Source organism: Patagioenas fasciata, chromosome 24 (assembly GCF_037038585.1).
Source record: "Patagioenas fasciata isolate bPatFas1 chromosome 24, bPatFas1.hap1, whole genome shotgun sequence".
In the NCBI taxonomy this organism is placed as follows: domain Eukaryota; kingdom Metazoa; phylum Chordata; class Aves; order Columbiformes; family Columbidae; genus Patagioenas; species Patagioenas fasciata.
This window is the reverse complement of record NC_092543.1, coordinates 3089082-3107685: the sequence shown is the minus strand read 5'-3', so window position 1 is coordinate 3107685 and position 18604 is coordinate 3089082. Positions and strand designations below refer to the sequence as shown.

General features: G+C 53.4%; 1 protein-coding gene and 1 long non-coding RNA gene across 5 annotated transcripts in view; one reads left to right on the top strand and one right to left on the bottom strand.

The window, feature by feature from the left end:
* SORL1 (sortilin related receptor 1) overlaps positions 1-18604 on the bottom strand; it is a 43821-nt gene that overhangs the window by 19429 nt on the left and 5788 nt on the right. For all 3 annotated transcript variants that reach the window (XM_065855628.2, XM_065855629.2, XM_065855631.2), the window contains exons 2-24: positions 16164-16280; positions 15750-15875; positions 15348-15509; positions 14147-14214; positions 13763-13943; positions 11998-12099; positions 11432-11601; positions 11066-11258; positions 10308-10425; positions 9706-9779; positions 7985-8073; positions 7737-7915; positions 6918-7104; positions 6166-6294; positions 5850-5935; positions 4229-4401; positions 3927-4058; positions 3309-3400; positions 2640-2886; positions 2418-2556; positions 1836-2009; positions 1572-1685; positions 643-765 (exon numbers count right to left, since the gene is read on the bottom strand). In XM_065855628.2, the coding sequence (XP_065711700.1) occupies positions 643-765; positions 1572-1685; positions 1836-2009; positions 2418-2556; positions 2640-2886; positions 3309-3400; positions 3927-4058; positions 4229-4401; positions 5850-5935; positions 6166-6294; positions 6918-7104; positions 7737-7915; positions 7985-8073; positions 9706-9779; positions 10308-10425; positions 11066-11258; positions 11432-11601; positions 11998-12099; positions 13763-13943; positions 14147-14214; positions 15348-15509; positions 15750-15875; positions 16164-16280 (3175 nt within the window). The remainder of the gene's footprint in view (positions 1-642; positions 766-1571; positions 1686-1835; positions 2010-2417; positions 2557-2639; positions 2887-3308; positions 3401-3926; positions 4059-4228; positions 4402-5849; positions 5936-6165; positions 6295-6917; positions 7105-7736; positions 7916-7984; positions 8074-9705; positions 9780-10307; positions 10426-11065; positions 11259-11431; positions 11602-11997; positions 12100-13762; positions 13944-14146; positions 14215-15347; positions 15510-15749; positions 15876-16163; positions 16281-18604) is intronic.
* Positions 10834-16836, top strand: LOC136111434 (uncharacterized). 2 transcript variants are annotated; one of them, XR_011735695.1, is made up of 5 exons: positions 10834-11276; positions 11408-11621; positions 11736-14404; positions 15359-15479; positions 16082-16836. It is a non-coding gene; the product is annotated as an uncharacterized lncRNA (long non-coding RNA). The 2 variants fall into 2 exon arrangements; XR_010652757.2 differs by having other exon boundaries at positions 10834-11621.

The following is an 18604-nucleotide window of genomic DNA, read 5'->3' as shown; positions in this document are numbered from 1 at the left end:
TGCTCTGCCCTAGGGAGACCACACCTGGAATATTGTGTCCAGTTGTGGCCCCTCAGCTCCAGAAGGACAGGGAACTGCTGGAGAGAGTCCAGCGCAGCCACCAAGATGCTGAAGGGAGTGGAGCATCTCCCGTGTGAGGAAAGGCTGAGGGAGCTGGGGCTCTGGAGCTGGAGAAGAGGAGACTGAGGGGGGACTCATTCCTGGGGATCAATATGGAAAGGGGCAGTGTCAGGAGGATGGAGCCAGGCTCTTCTGGGTGACACCCAGTGACAGGACAAGGGGCAATGGGTGCAAACTGGAACACAGGAGGTTCCACTGCAAGAGGAGAAGCAGCTTGTTGGGGGTGAGGGTGTCAGAGCCTGGCCCAGGCTGCCTAGGGAGGTTGTGGAGTCTCCTTCTCTGCAGACATTCAAACCCGCCTGGACCCCTTCCTGTGGAACCTCAGCTGGGTGTTCCTGCTCCATGGGGGATTGCACTGGAGGAGCTTTCCAGGTCCCTTTCAAACCCTCACATTCTGGGATTCTGTGAACCCACGCCTCCTGTGCATCTGCCCTACGGTATCTCTGAGCAGCACCTGCAATGCTGCTGGGCTCTCCACCCTCTCACGAGGTCAGGGAAGGAGATGTGCATGAGGGCTCTCACCACAGTGACTTTCATCGCTGTTGTCCCCGCAGTCATCTTCCAGGTCACATTTGTAGGACAGTGGGATGCAGGTCCCCGAGCCCTGGCAGCGGAACTGGTTCTCAGCATCGCACACGGTGGTGGCTTAATGTGATGGAGAGGAAGAGGAGGGTGAGGTTGTGGTTAGACAACAGTTAGACAACGGTTAGACAACAGTTACTGCTGCCTGAGCACGTGCACTTAGTGCAGGGAACTGATAGAGACAGCATTCTGTGAGCTTGGGTCAGTGCAGACTGAGTTACCTGTATTTTAATGTCACTGTTAGGAACTCTGCTTACTGGTGTTGGCAGGAAAATAAGTTCTTTATCAGGACAAAATGGGCATAAATAGCATCCCTCCAGGAACGCTTGATTCTCCACCAGTTCCTTTCTTTAAACACAGGTCTTTTACCACAGTGCACTAATCCAAACCCTTCAGGCTCAGCAAAACCTTGTAACATCTGCCCCTCCTGCATGCGGTGTCAGTCCCTAATGCCACTGGAAAAGGTGACCTCCTTGATTTAGTGGTTCAACCAGAGGCCCATGTCTGTGCGATGAAGTCAGAAAGTCACTTTCTCTCTGCACTCTTTACCTCAGCACTGGCCATGGCCCCCAGTAGCTTCAGAAGACAATTTCAGCAGAGACAAACATGTGTCCTCCTACGAGAAGTGGCATCAGTCCCACCAAATTCTAGACATTAGCACTGAGCTGGTTGTGGGGGAAATATTGGCACAATTCCTCAATTTAGATGTGAATGTGTGCTCAAGGAGACCATTTGCACCCCCAGAGTGGCTCTTGCTCTCTGTGACTATGAAGGCAGCACAGACCATCATCTCAGGTGCAAATGCATCATCTCAGGTGCAATGCAGACGTCTAAAAGTGGAGAGGCAAATGCAACCGCAGGACACTTACGGCAGTTCTTCTCATCGCTCTTGTCCTCACAGTCATTGTCGTTGTCACACTGCCAAATGCTGTTGATGCAGTTCCCATTGAAGCATCTGTACTGGTTCGGCAGACACGTGTTTTCTGGTGCAAAAGGGAAAACAAACCCAAGCTGAGCCATGACTCTGTATTCAGAACACAGGCCGTACGCCTCCTCTCCCAACGCCCAGCCGAAAGGTCCTGCTCTTACACCACAGAACGCAAAGCAGCAGCAAGAACCAAGCGTGGTTTTACCTTCCTTTACGCAAGTGTTGTTCTTGATGACGTAGCCGTGAGGACAGTCGCACTTGACCTCCCCCGTGGGCAGCAGGGTGCTGGACACCCCCTCGGGGCACTTGCAGCTCCGGCCGTGGTTCGACTTGGGCAGGCAGAGCAGGCTGCAGGGTTTGGCGATGCAGGCGTTCTCCCCTGACACAAGAAGAGGACATACGCATTGCAGGAAGCCCAGTTTCACCCGTCACCCCAGGTTTTGGTTTCCGACCCCTGTTAAGAGCCAGCTCTGCAGCACCGAGTGCTGAGGTTGTTTTCCCCACCCCCAGTACAGCATTGCACATAGAACAGCCGTGCTCTGTGACCTGAACTAAAGTGCCACCACAGCTGCAGTGCCCTGTGGGCTCCCTCCTTCATAAGGCAGTATCTCTTCTGATAGCCCACAAGCTGGGTGCATCACCCATGAAATACATCCCTTACGACAGGAGCCCGAATGCATCAATCCCTGCAGAAACGGGGATTGTGAGCCAGGATGGGCCGGTGGAAATGGCAGATGAACGCATTCCTAAGCCACAGGAAAGATCATCTGCACACTCACACGATTACCTGTTGTCTTTCCTCGGTAAAAGATCTTCATATCCATGATGCCATTTAATCGGCCGACTAAGATCTCCATTTTTGAGCCACTATTTTTGGACGCTCTGAAAATGCTCAGCTGTGACCAGTCGTTCCAGTAGATTTCATTCTGAAACAGAAGCTTTGCTCTTAGCATCCTAAAGGTCTTTTGTAACCAGAACAATTCTATGGGGAGCAATGCCGCACACATACCTTAAATACAGCAATAGCGTAGGGGTGAGGGAGGCTGTCCAGGATCACGGATCTCTGCAGTCCGTTGAAATCAACTCTCTCGATCCTGTCCATGTAGGCTTCGGTCCAGTAGATCCAGTGGTCATCCACAGAAATGCCGTTTGGCCAGCGCACACCCTCCGAAACGATGCACCCGGCCGATGAGCCGTCCATGTCGCTTCTGTAAATGCCAGCTCTGGAGTTTCCCCAGTCTGTCCAGAACATCAGCCTGCCGGCAGCCAGAGAGGTCACTCGAAATGATAACAACACAGCTCATCAAAGAAACAGCTTATGAACCAGAGGTTTGAATACTTTGATATTCCACGTCTCTTGCAGGGCATGTATTTGGAATGGCAGCTCTTTGCAAATCTAATGGCCACCACCACCAGCAGATCTACGTGCAGTACAGAGGCTTATTTATTATTTAGCTGCAGGTTCTGTGGTGTAGGTTACGTTGCGTTGAAGTGCTTAGCGTTAGCGCTGCATTTGCAGCACAGCAGCTGCAGCACAACTGTACTTAGAAAGATGTAACTAGCATTTGGTTCTTGTATTAGGGCACAACTCTGTTTCTCACGCATCACTGCAGCTTCCCCCCCCGACCTGACTGAGTCTACTGGCAGGAAAAGTCATTTGCAACGCTCGCTTTCTTACCCGTCCTGGGGAACCAGAGCGAGGGCTCTGGGTCGTTCAAGTATGGAGGAATTGAGGACGGTGAGTCGCAAGTCTCCATCTGGATTGGCAACCTAGAGTCATAACCAAAATCAGGAAGGGTGTGTTGACTGCAGGCAACACGGGGGGTAATTGCACTGGTTAAAGCAACAGGAAATCGGTGGCAGGTAGCTACAGCTCCCTGATAAAGGAGCTGCTGTGGGCACAGGGAGCAGTCACGGTGAGGCAGGTGATAAAAGAGAACAGATGGGTGTGCGTATTGACATTTCTGTGTGACCACGCGACCAGCAGCGCTCCGGCTGTGCCCTGTTCGGGCTGCATGTACTGTGCGAGGATGTTGCTTTTTACCCCCCATTTTTGCCATGCAATTTGGCTTCACAAGCTGACCTCGCTGTAGGTACACAGGGCTGAATGTTATCGTATTTGCATTTAGATCCAATGCCCTGTTTGCATTAGATGCAATAAAGTGGCGTACGGGACGAGGGGCAGCGTTCCCATCAGCAAGGAGAGTTCAGGGCAGCATCCAGCTTGGGGTCCAGCCGCCAAAAGGATGCACCGACACAATCCAGCTCTCTGTAGCAGGGGTGGGCGCAGCCGTACCTCAATTTTGGGAATCCCAGCATTGACCCAGTACAGCAACCGACTGAGAGGTTCAAAGGCCAAAGCTTCCACTGTTTCCAGCCCAGTGCTTATGATTATTTCTTGCCCAGAGCTGCCGTTGAGACAAAGACGCTGAAAAAATAGTTAAAAAAACAATCAGAATTAAAGACAAGGAAGTTCTGTGGTTGGGTGCACGAGGCAACAGCGGCGAGGAGGAACACCCCAGGAAAACCTTTGTATTTCAGAGTGTGTATGGAACACTCGCCCCCGGCACCGCGGCGGCCCCCGCGCTCCCCGCTCACCTGTATGATGTCCAGAGTCACATCGGCCCAGTACAAGCAGTTGTGGTCGTAGTCGAAGTCCAGGGCGACAGCCCCGCGCAGCCCGGCCAGGGGCAGCTCCTCGCTGACGCCTGACGCCAGGTCGTAGCGGTGGATGGAGTAGCGGGTGGCGTAGAGAATGAACTCGTTCTCCTCTGCAAGAACAGCGAGCGCCTTGTTTAGGCACCTTTGGCCCTTTTAGGCTCCAGGTATTCATTATTTTCTTATTCCCGACTGCAGGTTTTAGCGCTCGAGCGTAAAGGAGGCAAAGGCCCTTTGTCTCAGCGGGATTAGGTTAATGAGAACACGCTAATAGCCTTATGTGGGTCCCGTGCGCACTCGTGCCCCTGTCAGTTCCTGGGGCTGAAGGTGAGGTTGGCAAAAACCATCGTGACCGCTTCCTTCCCACGTTAGCACGACACCAATTAGAAACAAAATACTGATGTCCTGTTCCTCAAAAATCTCGTTTAGAGCGATGTAAATCTGCAAGTCCCAGGGGACACCAGCACCGCGGTAAATATCCCAGACTGGGTTTTGTTAGCAATTTGCACAGAGCAGAGCGTAATGGGATCCTGGTGCGGGACAAGGTCTCCTGGGCATTAGCACACTACCAGTAAAGTCCAATAATGCTATTAATGAGTAAAGCTAATGTCAGTAAGAAACTCTGGCTGTGCATCCCTAACGAGATTACAGGGAGATGCGAAACTGATAGTGTACATGAAAGTGTCACCATGGCGCGAGCCAACACGTAGCTGAAGACGATCAGCAAATACTGTGGGAACACGGCACTTCAAAGCCCAGCCCGGTGGGGACCGCAGGTTTATTTTCGGTCAGCAGGGCCCTTCTCAGCACGACTAACGCAGCTCTCCAAGTAGCTCAAGAGGGCTCGGAGGGGTGAGGAACGTGTCAGGCTCGGAACGAGGAGGAAAACTAAAGCACGGCATTGGCGTGAATCCCAGCGGAGGGAACGCTTCCCCAGGCACCCGCCAAGCCGTTTGGCACCTGGTGTGTCTTGGGTACTCTGAAAAGCCTTAGGACGGTGCAGGGAAACCTCGCTTCCCGAGCCTCTTCCCTCTCTCAGGCTCGCTCGGGAGCTGCTGCACAGCAGTGCGCTAATCACGCAGCTCATGACGGCAGATTAAATTAAAGCTGTAACGAGCAGAATGCAAATCACTCTGGCAGCGCAGAGGCACGAGACCACTGCAGTGCCTCCTATGTTTGAGAGGAGAAAACAAGGATGGAGGCGAAGCCTGGCAGGGATGTGCGTGGGGATCGAAGGGCAGCGTCAGCCCTTCCCTGGCCCCAAATAGCCGTTGTTCGAGTGCATATGGGGGCCTGTCGCAGAGTGGTATTTTCCCAAGGGTTTGGGGGTATCTTAGGTCTAACTCCTGTCCCTCTGGTTGGGTTAAGCCTGCTACAGCTGAAGCTGCTCCCCAGCGGCCCCTCAGAAGCTCTTTGGCCTCTGGGCAGAACAGGAGATGATGGATTTGTAACTCAACGAGGCACCTCGGCTCCTGTGTCACAGGTTTTGTCTCAGAGCCCTCTGGGAATTTGTGCCAAAGGTTTTACGAATAAAGCCTGAATCAATCCCATACGCACTCACCGGCCAGCGGGCACGGGACCAGCTCCCCTTCGAGCCGCGACTCGATGTCTCCACCTGTACAGGTGTCCCCAGAGATCTTTCGGTATCTGCAAGATATACAGGCAGACAATTTATGTCATAGAAACCATTAACATGCGATCAGGTGCAGCCAGAATAAGCGGCAGTGCTTAGTTGCAATGTATATCCAAACACGCAGTTTGTTTACTGCCATTCATGGAGTGTGTGGGTTTTGTGGTCGTTAAGGTTTTTTTAATCACCGATACAATAAATCCCAGCATTTGGAAGATCAGGTTCCCCTCCCAAGTGCAGCACATACCCTCGAGTCTTCCTGTAAGTTGAACCAACGGGACAAGGGACTGGCGGCTCGTACGGTTTTCCGGCAAATTCAGGGTCAGGGACGCAAACTTCTGATGATAAGTCATCACTCAGTTTAAAGCCAAAATCACTGCAAGAAGAAACATATAGGGAAGGAGGGGGAGAAGGAAAAAATGCAGCCACGCTACTCTATTACTCTGCTCTGGTTTTGCATAGAAGTTGTAAGAACCCAAAGTATTCCCAGTTGCTCGTGACGAGCCAGACCCCTTTCCAGGCTGTGCCGGCATGGGATGGGCAAGTCTGAACCCCCGTCCTTACTAACTTACTGACGCCAAACCTTTCCACCTGTTTGCCAGAGCGTTTCCTAATCCTGAGAGCTCTGCAGAGTCAGTAAATGTGCAAATTGCAGGTGAAAAGATGCAGCAGGGCCAGTCCCATCCCTGCAGCTAAAGGGTCACTAAGCATTTTAGGGGAGGATCTCTATATGCGACAGGATATCGTGCACCATCATTTGAAATACAATGATGGAATAACAATACTTTCCTCTTCTATGGAACCTTCTAGAGGCTTCAGAAAGGGTCTAAAGACATTAATTAAATCTCATGCGCGATGATTAATGTTTTCAGTCTATAGTTTTCAGTCCTCCTTGCTATCAAATCAAGCAGTGACACCGAGAGCTAAGTAAATGGCATGTTTGTTCACTTTGGTCAGAGATATTTATCTCAGGCTTACAATGCAGTAATTGGTATTTACCATTCAAAGTCCTCCCTTGTACAAGAGCAGTTGGACACCATGACAGGCCTGTCAAAATCTTCCCCGTTGAAACAGGTCGCGTGAGGAGTCCTCCTTTTGAAAACGGTTTTATGCCCCAGCAAGCATTCGTTGCCTCGCTCGTCGGAGGGCGACCACAGCTTGTAGTCGTTCTCAGTGCAGGGGACCCCTAAGAGAAGCGACAGGGTTGGGATTGCAGAAGGCAGCGGCGCTCGGTGACAGGATGCAACAAGCAGCTCTGTCACGGCGACGGCGAATTCGCGATGCCTCATTTAAATGAAGTCGTTCTAGTTACCAAACAGATCTGTTCCGAACAAAACGTCAGGGGAATCACTTATAAATCTCAGTCAGGCAGATTCCTCTGCTGGGTTTAACTGCTCTTTGATTAAAACGCTGCCTTACAATCAAAGCTGAAATGGGTTATAAAACATTCATGGGCACAGCCTTCAGAGGGTTTTTTTTCCCTTCTCCTTTTCAACAAATCCCTCGGCAAGAAGGGAGGGGGTGACAGTGAGAGCGCAGGGGACACGAGCACCTTCAGCAGCCGTGTCTACGAGGGACCGGGCTCCCAAAAGTGGATGGTGGTTCCCCACAGGAGCTCCCATGGAGCTAAGGGGACTCGAAGGCATCTCCCCGGGGTTTCTTTTGGCAAACAGGACGGAGGGTATGAGAAACAAAGGTTTTCTCTGCGCTCGTTGGGTATTTAGGTGCCCAACTTCATGTGCACGTCAGCGGGAATCTAACAGCCTTAGATCATTAAACAAGACAGCTCAGCACCAGCCCTGTCACCCGTCCCCTCACCCAGCACGTCCGTGGTGTTGATCTGCAGTATCAGCCAGCTGTGGCCGCTCTCTTTGTAGGAGCCGAAGATGGTGAACACGGTGCTTTTCTCGCCGGGCTCGGTCAGCAGGCCGTACACAAACACCGGCTTCTCGGAGAAAGTGAAGGTTTTCCAGGTTTCCCCTTCATTGGTGCTGTATCTGGAGAGAAAGCGTTGAGCGAGCTGCCCGCCGCAGCCCCGGTGGCGATCCCCCTGCCCTGCCGCTTACTTGAGCTGGTCGGTCTCAGTGCCTTGCGCGATGGCCACGAGAATGCCACCGTGGTCCCCCCAGGTGTAATAGTGGGGTCCCGACAGCGCCTGGAAGAGAAGGGGTGCTGAGGGGTGCAGAATTGAGGGAAAAGTTGGTTGCGAAAGCGTGCTTCATCAGCTATGCTGCTCAACCAGCACTTTGGGTCACCGGGGCCAAGCCAAGTATGTGGAGGCACCAGATATTCAAGTGTTTATGGACCAACATATGCTGTTAAGAGCAGCCACACCAATTTCCCTCAATGTAGAGCTGCGTTGAAGAGCAGCAGCATGTCCCAGGCTCTGCTCCTCCTGTGCCACGTGCGGGGAAAGAATTCAAGCGCCATTACACAGGGCTGGAGTCCATCACACAGAATGTTAGCGATTGGAAGGGACATCTCGATCTGCTAACCACACTGCAGCTCTTTGTCAAGTCTGCGAGGCTTTCCCCACGCTCTCCAAGTTCCTAGGACTGCAGGTAAGTTTTGGTTGTCGGGCTGTAAGGTTTCTGGAATGCTTAAAGAGAAGCGGGGCCGTGGTGTGCAAAACAAGCACCGGAGATGGTTCATACCTCCATCCCACGGACAGAAACCTGTATTTCAGAAACATCTCCAGCCCTATCTATTAACCATCATCACAAAATCATCACAGCTTTCCTATCCATGGAGGCCAGGGCAGCTCAGGATGGAAACAGAGAACATGTTCATGCCTGATCCTGCTCGCTAACGCTCTCGGGGACGTTCCTGCACAGGGCACTGAATGCATTGTTCCTTTTCAGTGATCTGGAGAGCAACGAGCTTGGCAAAGCCGAGAGAAGGAGTTGTGTTACACCGCTCAGCCGAGGAGCCATGGGGACAGGTCATTCCGCACCTCTGCTCATCATACAAAGAGCCGGAAAAACTCGGGAGCTCGACGCCGTTAACCGCGGTTCAACGATTCCTCGGCATGTTTTAATTGCACTTTGGTGCAAACCTGCCCGCGAGCCAGGGGAGCTCGGCACCTGGGTCTGGGATACCCCTCCCCGGATGATTTCTCCTGTGTTGCTGCAAGGATTCCACAGGGAGAACTGGTCCCCCAGCTGGATTTCGGAGGTGCCCGCTCTGAATCACGGGCGGCTTCGGCAGCAGCCAGACCCGCGGTGAGTCCCCACCGCCCTGCAGCTGCCCAGACGTTCACCCAGACTGCACAGCACTTACGGGAGGAGAAGGAAGCTGTTTAATTTAAATAGCTTGCAGATGTCACAATGCCACATTGCACTCGGAGCAGAATGCACAGGCAGACCACAAGTACCGCCGCAGACCAGAACACCCACTTAGTAAACAGCACTGAACTCCCCATAAACCGAGGGCAACGTTCCATTTACTGGGAAGGTGCCAGAGCCTCTCCAGACGCTTTCACATGCAAAGTCCTGGTTGTCAGTCCCTTCTAAAAGGGGCCAGATAACCCACGCTGGGGGCAAGTCCTGCCAGGCGAAAGAAGAAATGGAGGAGGGAACTCCACTGTGTGTGAACCTACCACCTTCACCAAGAGGACCAAGGGGTTCACCTCTCATCTGGTCCTTCATCTAAAGACCTTTGCGCTTCGGTCTCAAGGAACATCAATCCCCTTATAGCTACAGCTCTTGGAGGTCACTGTTAATATCCAAGAGCGGCCCAACGCTTATCTACATTGCACGAGCTCCTTGGCTGAGCCAGCAAGCCTTACCTCTCTCCACCTTGCTCCGGCACTGCTCGAGACATAGACGTTGGTTTTCCTCGCCATGTTCTTGCCAACGGACCCTGGAAGAACAAGAGAAATTTGTGAGAAATGCAAAGTGACTGCTTACCATTAAGCCAGACACCTCTAAACTACTTTGTTCCTGCGAGAAAATCAGCAATTGAGGAGCTGGTTTTTCATGCTATAAACTAATCCCTTGCAAAGCAAGACTTTTAAAGACTTCCAAGTTTGAAACACAGCTCTGGAAAAACCTATGGCTGCAAATATGAGAAAACAAAGTATGTGTTTTCTTCGGGAGAACAGCACGACAAACAGGAATTTCTGTACGCTCAACAAACCCTTCATGTGGATTACAGCAGGAAAGAGGATCAGGAAAAAGCAGGCAAGGTTTCTCATGTAACTATGCCGCAGTAAAATGTTCAAACTGTAATTACTGTACAGGGACTGCAGCAGAGAAGAGACAGCAAAACACACTGTTTGGTTGCATTTTTGTAACCTGTGTATGCAAACAGGATGCTGCCAAGTTCCACACATCCCGGCAACACCACTCCCCGAGCCCCCGCGCAGAGCTGAGGGAAGGAAAGCGGTACCGGTGGCGATGATCAGTCCTGGCGCCGACTCCTTGGAGAGAATGGGCATCCTCCGCAGCTGGAAATTCAGCAGCTGGCTGAGGCGCTGGGCCAGGTGGAGAGAGCAGCCCTGTGACAACTGGGGAAGCAAAGCACAGCGGCATTAAAACCCCATTCTCTTGTCCCACCCAGTCCTCCCTTGCACTGGGATTGCCAATTTAGCTTCTTTTCACAGAATCCCAGAATGTCAGGGGTTGAAGGGCCCTGGAAAGCTCATCCAGTGCAATCCCCCATGGAGCAGGAACACCCAGCTGAGGTTCCACAGGAAGGGGTCCAGGCGGGTTTGAATGTCTGCAGAGAAGGAGACTCCACAGCCTCCCTGGGCAGCCTGGGCCAGGCTCTGACACCCTCACCCCCAACAAGTTGCTTCTCCTCTTGCAGTGGAACCTCCTGTGTTCCAGTTTGCACCCATTGCCCCTTGTCCTGTCACTGGGTGTCACCCAGAAGAGCCTGGCTCCATCCTCCTGACACTGCCCCTTTCCACATTGATCCCCAGGAATGAGTCCCCCCTCAGTCTCCTCTTCTCCAGCTCCAGAGCCCCAGCTCCCTCAGCCTTTCCTCACACGGGAGATGCTCCACTCCCTTCAGCATCTTGGTGGCTGCGCTGGACTCTCTGCAGCAGTTCCCTGTCCTTCTGGAGCTGAGGGGCCACAACTGGACACAATATTCCAGGTGTGGTCTCACCTTCTGGGGGTTTCTGCCCCTTCCCACCCCCCTACCTCACAATCTATCTGCTCCCCATAGCGCGTCTGCGTCGGGGGTTGCAGCAGCTCCCATGTGCCCCCCTTGTCGAAGGTGATGACGGAGCGCATGTTCTCCTCGCTGAAGGAGCCGTTGATCAGGGTGGCGATGTAGACGCCCCGCACGCCTTCAACGCGATGGAAGTCAGCGAAGGGCTCATTGGCAAAATACCTGCAAGGAAATGTGAAGGTGGGCTCCGGGAATCAGAGCTTCCCAGGGTCTGGGAGCAGGCCACTGTCAGGCCTGGGGATCAGGGCAATGCTTTGATCAAACGCAGCAAAAAACTACTGATTTTTGACCGATGTTCTCATTTACTGCAGGTGATTAGGCACAGTCTATGTTACCTGACCAAGGTGTCGCTCCCAGCTCCTCCCGGGCTGTAGTAGAGAATATTTTCCAAAGACAGGGAGAACTTCAAGCTTTCTGCCTCCGAGATGTAGAGGTTGGTACGGTTGTCATCATGGCTGACGCACACGAACACCTGGTCCTCCAAGGCATCGGCAATGTAATATTCCTTTGGGATGCAAATGACAGGTGAGCAGGCTTTTTATGGATGGGCACCAAGATCAGCCGCTCTCTGGGTATCGGGGCTTTGCCACCAGCTTCCATCCCCAGCGCTGGAGCAAGTCGGTGTCTGTCTCCTTCCAGGACTGTGCTGGCCCTGCACTCTGCTCTAGGTACTCCGGTATGTCCCCAGAGGCCTGAAATGCTCAAGTTCAATTTTGTAAACCCCAATATCATCCTAACAGGAGGTTTTGCTCAGCCAGACCCCCAAGTGGGGTCATCCGAGGTCCCTCCCCAGCTCCAAGCCTTGCAGCACCTGGCAAAACGCAGAGAGCCACTGTTGACATCTGAAGGCATCCCTGGAAAAGGAGGGAGAGAGAAGGTCTGCTTGGAAAGCACCACTTACCTTAATTGGATGCTTGGTAACGAACTGCGCCACGCGCATCGGCTTGCGGCTGAAGGAAACCCAGAGCTGGAGCGAAGGCGGCTGCGAGGTGCCTTGCAAACGCTGCGGCAGAGCAGAGGGACACGTTAGGAGCAGCTCTCGCTGCCAAAACACCCTCGTTTCCTGCGGCAGCCGAAATGCAACACCAGGGCAAATCCACAGACGGGGGGCTGAGACTCGACCCGCCCCATGTGCGGGTAAGGAGGCTGGCTTGAATGCGCCCTTGTTCTGCAGAGCAGTCTGTCCTGTCCTTCCATTTGTAATGATTTCTACGAAGTGAAGGGCACCAGTGCAAAATGAAAAAAAGAAGTAAAAAGCTGTGGGCAACCTATTTCATAGCGGATGTCAGCGGTAAGAGCCTAAACCCAGATTTAGGCTCCAAAAATAAGCAGCCTGGTTTTGCCAGGCTCCAGATTGCCAAGCAACCGCACCTCCCACGGTGAGGAGCAGAAGGCAGGTCCCAGACCTGAGGACGTCATTTCCGAACCGGGGCTGTGCAGCCAGGCTGGCCCCCCTCCTAGACTCTGTGTTTCCCACTGGCCTGGTTGATTTTCACGTTGTTTTGTGTAATATTGTTTATTGGAGCTGCAGGAGAAAGCGTGATGCGACCTCAGCGCTCTCCATTAGCAGAAACATCTCAGAGGAACCTCCAAATCGAGTTCACGCTTGGGAAGGTCTGCGCTGAACCCAGCCCCAGGCTTTCAGGGCGCAGCCCCCCGAGTCTCCTGGTTTCTTGGCAGAGACAGAGCTCACCCCCCACGTTTCACTCCGCACCACCAGCCAGCCTAGATAAAATCTGCAGACCACAGCAGGCTGCGAATCAGGCGTAGCGCCAAGGGGATGGGCCCAAAGAGTTGTTGGCTTTACTGCCTGAGAGAGAGACCTGTGACAAACTCTAAGTGCTTTGCAAACGGGTCCCCTGGCAGCATCAGGCTGGGGGTGACACGCTCACCGCTTCCCGTCTGGGACCCCCAACATGGTTTTGCAAGGAGTCGCCCTGCGTGGCAAAGGCAGCTCCTAAAAACAGACTTGATGGTAGCAGAGGGAGACAAGCGATGGTCGTGTCTTCCGAAAAGAAAACTGCTCTTTAACTTATAGAAGACTGTATGCGTCCGGCGGTGTGTCTCTGATCATCTAGAAAGGACTAGGAAGCACCAATGCTTTTTAGCTTTCTTTCAGATTTGTCTGAATCTGGCCAACGGCTGCAAAAAGATCGGTCCCTGCAGAGGGACCCAAATTCCGGTTTTGCTCACACACATCCTCTGTTCTTAGGGAAAGCAACAGAAAATCCCGCTCCCTTGCCAGGCTGGAGCACATTAAGCTACACGGAGCCAGACCACGTTTGATGGTAATCCCCTCTGACAAGCGGCCTCCAAACCACCGAGCCGCATCCCCCCTTCCTCTACCACCGTCCATCTCCCCCGGGTGTTTTCCGGGTCCCAGCACTTTGCAGCCTGACCCACTTCTGCGCACCCGCAGACACCGCGCTCCGCACCCCCGGGAGAGTGGCACCGGGAGGCGCTGCTGCGTGTCCGCGGAAGCGCGAGGGTGTCTGAACCACACCGGCGTGACAAGCGACACGCGAGGCGGGAAGGCTGCAGCAAACAGGAGCCTCCCTAGAAAACGCTCTGGCTGTGCTTTAGACACGTTCCCCACCGCGGCCGTGTGCTGTACCAAAAAGCATCAACCGTCCCCCTCGGCGGCGAATGGCTCGCGCGGTACTTACCGCAGACTTTGTGGCGAACATGTATTTGTCCCTGAGCTGGAAGTCTTCGACGTCTTCCAGGATTATTTCTTTATTTTCTCGGCTTTGAAAGAAATCAGTGCTGCGAATGACGGTCGAAGCCCCCGAAGGCTCATGGCGCTCGATGTACACTGTGTTTGGCTTATCATACGGCTCTACTCCCCTGGAAAGAGCAAAGAAGGTGGTGGTGTTATCTCAGCACTCATAGAGCAATCCAGAAAGCACCAGGGAGTACAAGGAGACTTTTCAGCAAGTGGGGCGAGTGTGTAAGAAGCAGGGGGAATGTGGAACACATCCCCACGGTGCAGGGGCTCTGCTGGGCGAGGGGAGCGGGCGGCCGTGCCTGGAACACGCTTAGATACATACCAAGAAAAAGACTTCACGTGTTCTTGTATCATGATCCAGGTCTGGCCAAAATCATCTGATTTCCAGAGCTGCAACAACAAAGAGAGTCCAGTGGGACCAAACAGACCCAGTCCTTTAAGAGACCAAACCTCGGGCAGCAAAGGCAGGACGGACGTGCGTCCATCACAGAACCGAGAACTACTTTGATGACCTCTCCTTCCTTAGCAGCCGCCCGGAGCAACAGCAATCCTTATAGCTGCAGAAGAATAACTAAAACAGGTTAAAACTGCCCTTTAGTCTCTTATCAGTAGAATATTTTATTGTCTGTTGATCCACCTGCCTTGCCGCTAACACGGAAATAAACCCAACTTGTTATAATGTACTAGTGCGGTGTGATAGCAAGGCTAAATATCAGGGCCGAGCTGTCTGTCCCTCAATTGTCCCCAGTCACATGCCGGGTGATGATTATTTCACCTCCAGTTTTTCTTGCGCTGCCCGTGTCTATCTGAAGGTGCTGTGATTATTTTCACGCTGTCGCTGGTAGCTCCAGGGCAGAGAAAAACTGTTTGTATCCCAGAAGCCAACCCAAAGCCAAACCACACACCCGCAAGCGGTACCGCAGAGCTCAGTCCTGCCTCGGCTGCAGCGACAACCGCAACGGGCAGGGAGATCGATATGGGCCGGAAAGGCGCGGATGCAGGACCAGCAGAAATGAACCAAAAGGCAAAGGAAGCGTTGAAGGCTGGTACTGTATCCTCACCACTCCAGAGGGCAGAAAGCAGAGCGATCTGTAGGGAAGGGGGTTTTCTGGCCAATTTGGGACAGCTCTGCACGCAGCAGTCACAGAACCCCAGAGACCTGGAAGAGACCTGGAAAGCTCATCCAGTGCAATCCCCCACGGAGCAGGAACACCCAGCTGAGGTTCCACAGGAAGGGGTCCAGGCGGGTTTGAATGTCTGCAGAGAAGGAGACTCCACAACCTCCCTGGGCAGCCTGGGCCAGGCTCTGACACCCTCACCCCCAACAAGTTGCTTCTCCTCTTCCAGTGGAACCTCCTGTGTTCCAGTTTGCACCCATTGCCCCTTGTCCTGTCACTGGTTGTCACCCAGAAGAGCCTGGCTCCATCCTCCTGACACTGCCCCTTTCCATACTGATCCCCAGGAATGAGTCCCCCCTCAGTCTCCTCCAGCTCCCTCAGCCTTTCCTAAGCAGAACCACTCACCTGTTTTTTAGGATGCGACCTGTCGAAGCCCAAGAGGAGGTTGGGGTCCCTGCCATGCAGGAGGAGGTCTGCGGCTCGGAAGGGAATCGAGAAGCCCTGAATCTTGTTGCAGAAGTCAGTGGTGATCCAGAGGTAAGGGACAAAGGCATCCACAAAGATATACTGGGAAGGAAGAGGGAAAGCAGATTGTCAGATTCCTGGAGGTCAGAGCAGAACTGGGGCTGGCAGTAAGAAAGGTACACATCCCAGGGAAGCCTTTGGGAGGGCAAACTCTGGAGGAGAAGACTTTGCCGGCCCCAGCCGCCCCCTCTCCGGCCACACTCTGGTGTCCCCAAGCGTCGGGGAGCCCTACAGGAGGCGCAGCAGCGCACGAGCCCCTCGTACGAGCCGCATCTCCCTCACCCTCTTGTTGTCGGCCGGGCTGTGGTAGAACTGGGCGATGGCCACCTCGCTGCTGTTCCCCCCGCCGAAGGTGAACCTGTCCGAAATCTTCTTAAAGCTCTTCCCGTAGTCATACGACACGTAAACCTGCAGAGGAGAAGCCCAAGTGGGAAAAGCGCAAAGCTTTGGGTTCTCTTATATCAGATTTGGTAAAAACTCTGAGATCTACAGGTGAGAAAAGCCTTCGAGTTTGCCTGAGTCGGCCTCCCAGGGCTCCGATCACAGAGGATAGTAAAAGTTTATCTTTCATGCCTCTGAACTCAAACTGATGGGCCTTTATTTCATTTTCACAGCACAGGGCTGTAGCTCAGCAGCCGCCAACACCTCTCCCGGTACAGAAGGCGCCCCGGGACGACACCACGTTGCGTTACTTACGTCGCTGTTTTTGGGACCCAGCAGAGACAGGCTGTCTCTGGCCAAAGCCACAATCACGTTGCTCTTCTCTCCCGCCCAGTGAACGACCATCTGATTGTGGGAGTCGTTGAGGCTGACCTGCAACGCCAAGGAAAAGGGGCTGTCAGGAGTCAAACACCCACTCGACCACCGCTCCTCGCAAACGCACAGGCGGTGGGAATTTAAATCAAACCACCGTTTTCTGAGGGTTTTGGGCCTTCATCCCGGTCCCACCTCCCTCCGCAGTCTCATTTTATGCCCCCCACGTAAAGCGCAGCACAAAGGGGTTGGAAACCTCTGCTGACCCAACAGGGATTGCACAGTCAGTGCCACCGAGCCAGGGCTGGCGTCAACCATGGCCACCTCAGAGAGGTATTTGCCACAAGCCACCAAAGAGTTAAAGAGGGGGAGACATTAGATCATGGCCCTATGTAAACAGCATCTCTCAAACATTATGTTACCAAAATGCACCTAAAGGGGTTCGTTTTCCCTTTATTATCCCTTGAAGAAATGGATTTGGGGGGATGATGAGAATAAAAAGTGTGATCAAGTGTCAAGCAGTGATTTGAAATCTTGGCTGATTAGGGAAACAGTCACCTCTCTACCGGGATTTTTGTACTCAAAAGGACGTGCCAGGTTCCAAAATAAAGGCAGTTGTACGCGATCCCATATTTCCCCGTTGTGTGTGTGTTGTCCCTGCGACGGCGCCAGTCGCGGGGGGACGGTTTCTATGGGAAGCGATCGCAGCATCGTTGGGGGTGCAGGAGCCTTGGCACAAGCGCGGTGTCCGCACAGCAGGGCCACGGACGGACAGACATCCCGGTCGCCGCAGGAGCGGACGTGCAGCTGGGAACCCCTAAGGTCGCAGCCTTGGGAAGCTGTAGTACAAGCTAAGCCCTTCTTAGGCCTGATGCGGCTCCTGGGATCAGCGAGAGCGCCGCCGGGGGCTGGCTGAGCCGCTGACAGCGCCCGGCGAATGAAACGCTGGGAAAAACGAGGTCTTTATTCTGGAAGGGGGAGGGCAAGCGAAACACAAGTCCGCAAATCCCTCTTATGCAACAGGCTCACGCAAGGAGGGGGGGAATAAATAGAAGAAATAAATGCAGGGGGCAGCACCTCCGCTTGCCCAGCCAGAGCCCCCAAAGTGGGCAGAGCACACCAGAGCACCCAGAGAGCAAACACGGCAGAGATTTAGGTCAGAGAGCAGCATCAGCTACAAAGCAAGGCAGCCGCAGGCTTGTGTGGCCACTGGAAATAAAGCGGCGATGAAAGGATGCAGGGAAACCGGGCGGAGAAGCAGGACGTGCTGATGCCCAGTGAGACAACCCACACACGGCCTGAGGGCTGAAATCCGGAACAGCTCTGCGCTCCCAGCCCCAATCCCCTTCCCCTCCTTCAAAAGCAGAATAAAGAATAACCCCATCAAAGTGTATTTTAGCTATTTTGCGTGCAGTTTTTTGGGGGTTCCCAGCTGCACGCGGACTGAGGTCACTGGCCTCAAGCAAGAGGCTCGGTTTATGAGTCTGTGTAGAGCACCACTGCTATTTGGAAGAGACAGGGACAGTGAGGGGGACCTGGAATTGTACAACTGGAGACAAAAGACAGCAACCCTGCCCCAGGAAAGCCCCACACAACACGGGGATGAAGGAGATTCCAAGTCTGGATGTGCCCATTCCCTCCCCAGCTCCCTTCAGCCCCACAGCCACCATGGCTATTTCAGTTCACTTGCCATTTGCACTCAGCAAAAATCCCACACTAGGACAGTTTCAAAACCAGGAAAACCACACCAGGCTGCTACCTGCACGTTCTGCTTTAACTGCAGCAATAAATCTCTTCAGCGTCTTTCCCCATGCGCCCACAACGACAGAGAGACCCTCCCAAGAGCAGGGGGGCCTGGGAGGCGCAGTGAAAGGGAGAAACCAGGGGCAGCACATCTAGGCTTGGAGGAGCCAGATATGCCTCGTTACTCATTAGGAGCCACAGGAGCCTAATTAGGGCAGAGCCCTTGTATAAAGGTAGAACGGGACACAGGTGAGGTTTGGCTCTCCTGCAGCTCTGAGGCTGAGCAGAATGTGTAGGAGCTAACGAGTGTGTCTCACTGAGGGGTGTACAGAGAGAGAAGCCACCCAAAGGATCCTTTACACTGTAAGTCCCTCGGGAAGGGCGAACACAGCGTTATCTCAGGTTTAGGAGCCTCACACATTTGGCTCCCCCAGTTCCTGGTGCTGAGCAGCCCCCTATGTCCCTTTGGAGCCGTGCGGGGTCCCAAAGGGCTCAGAGGAGCAACAAAGGGGACCCTGAGTTTGTGTTCTTGTTGTGCCCCAAACGAACTGCACGTGACATCTCAGTGAGCGAGGTGTTTTCAGTGAAGCAGCTTTGCAATAAGGCTGTTGTTATTCCCAACACCAGTAACCCTGCCCTGC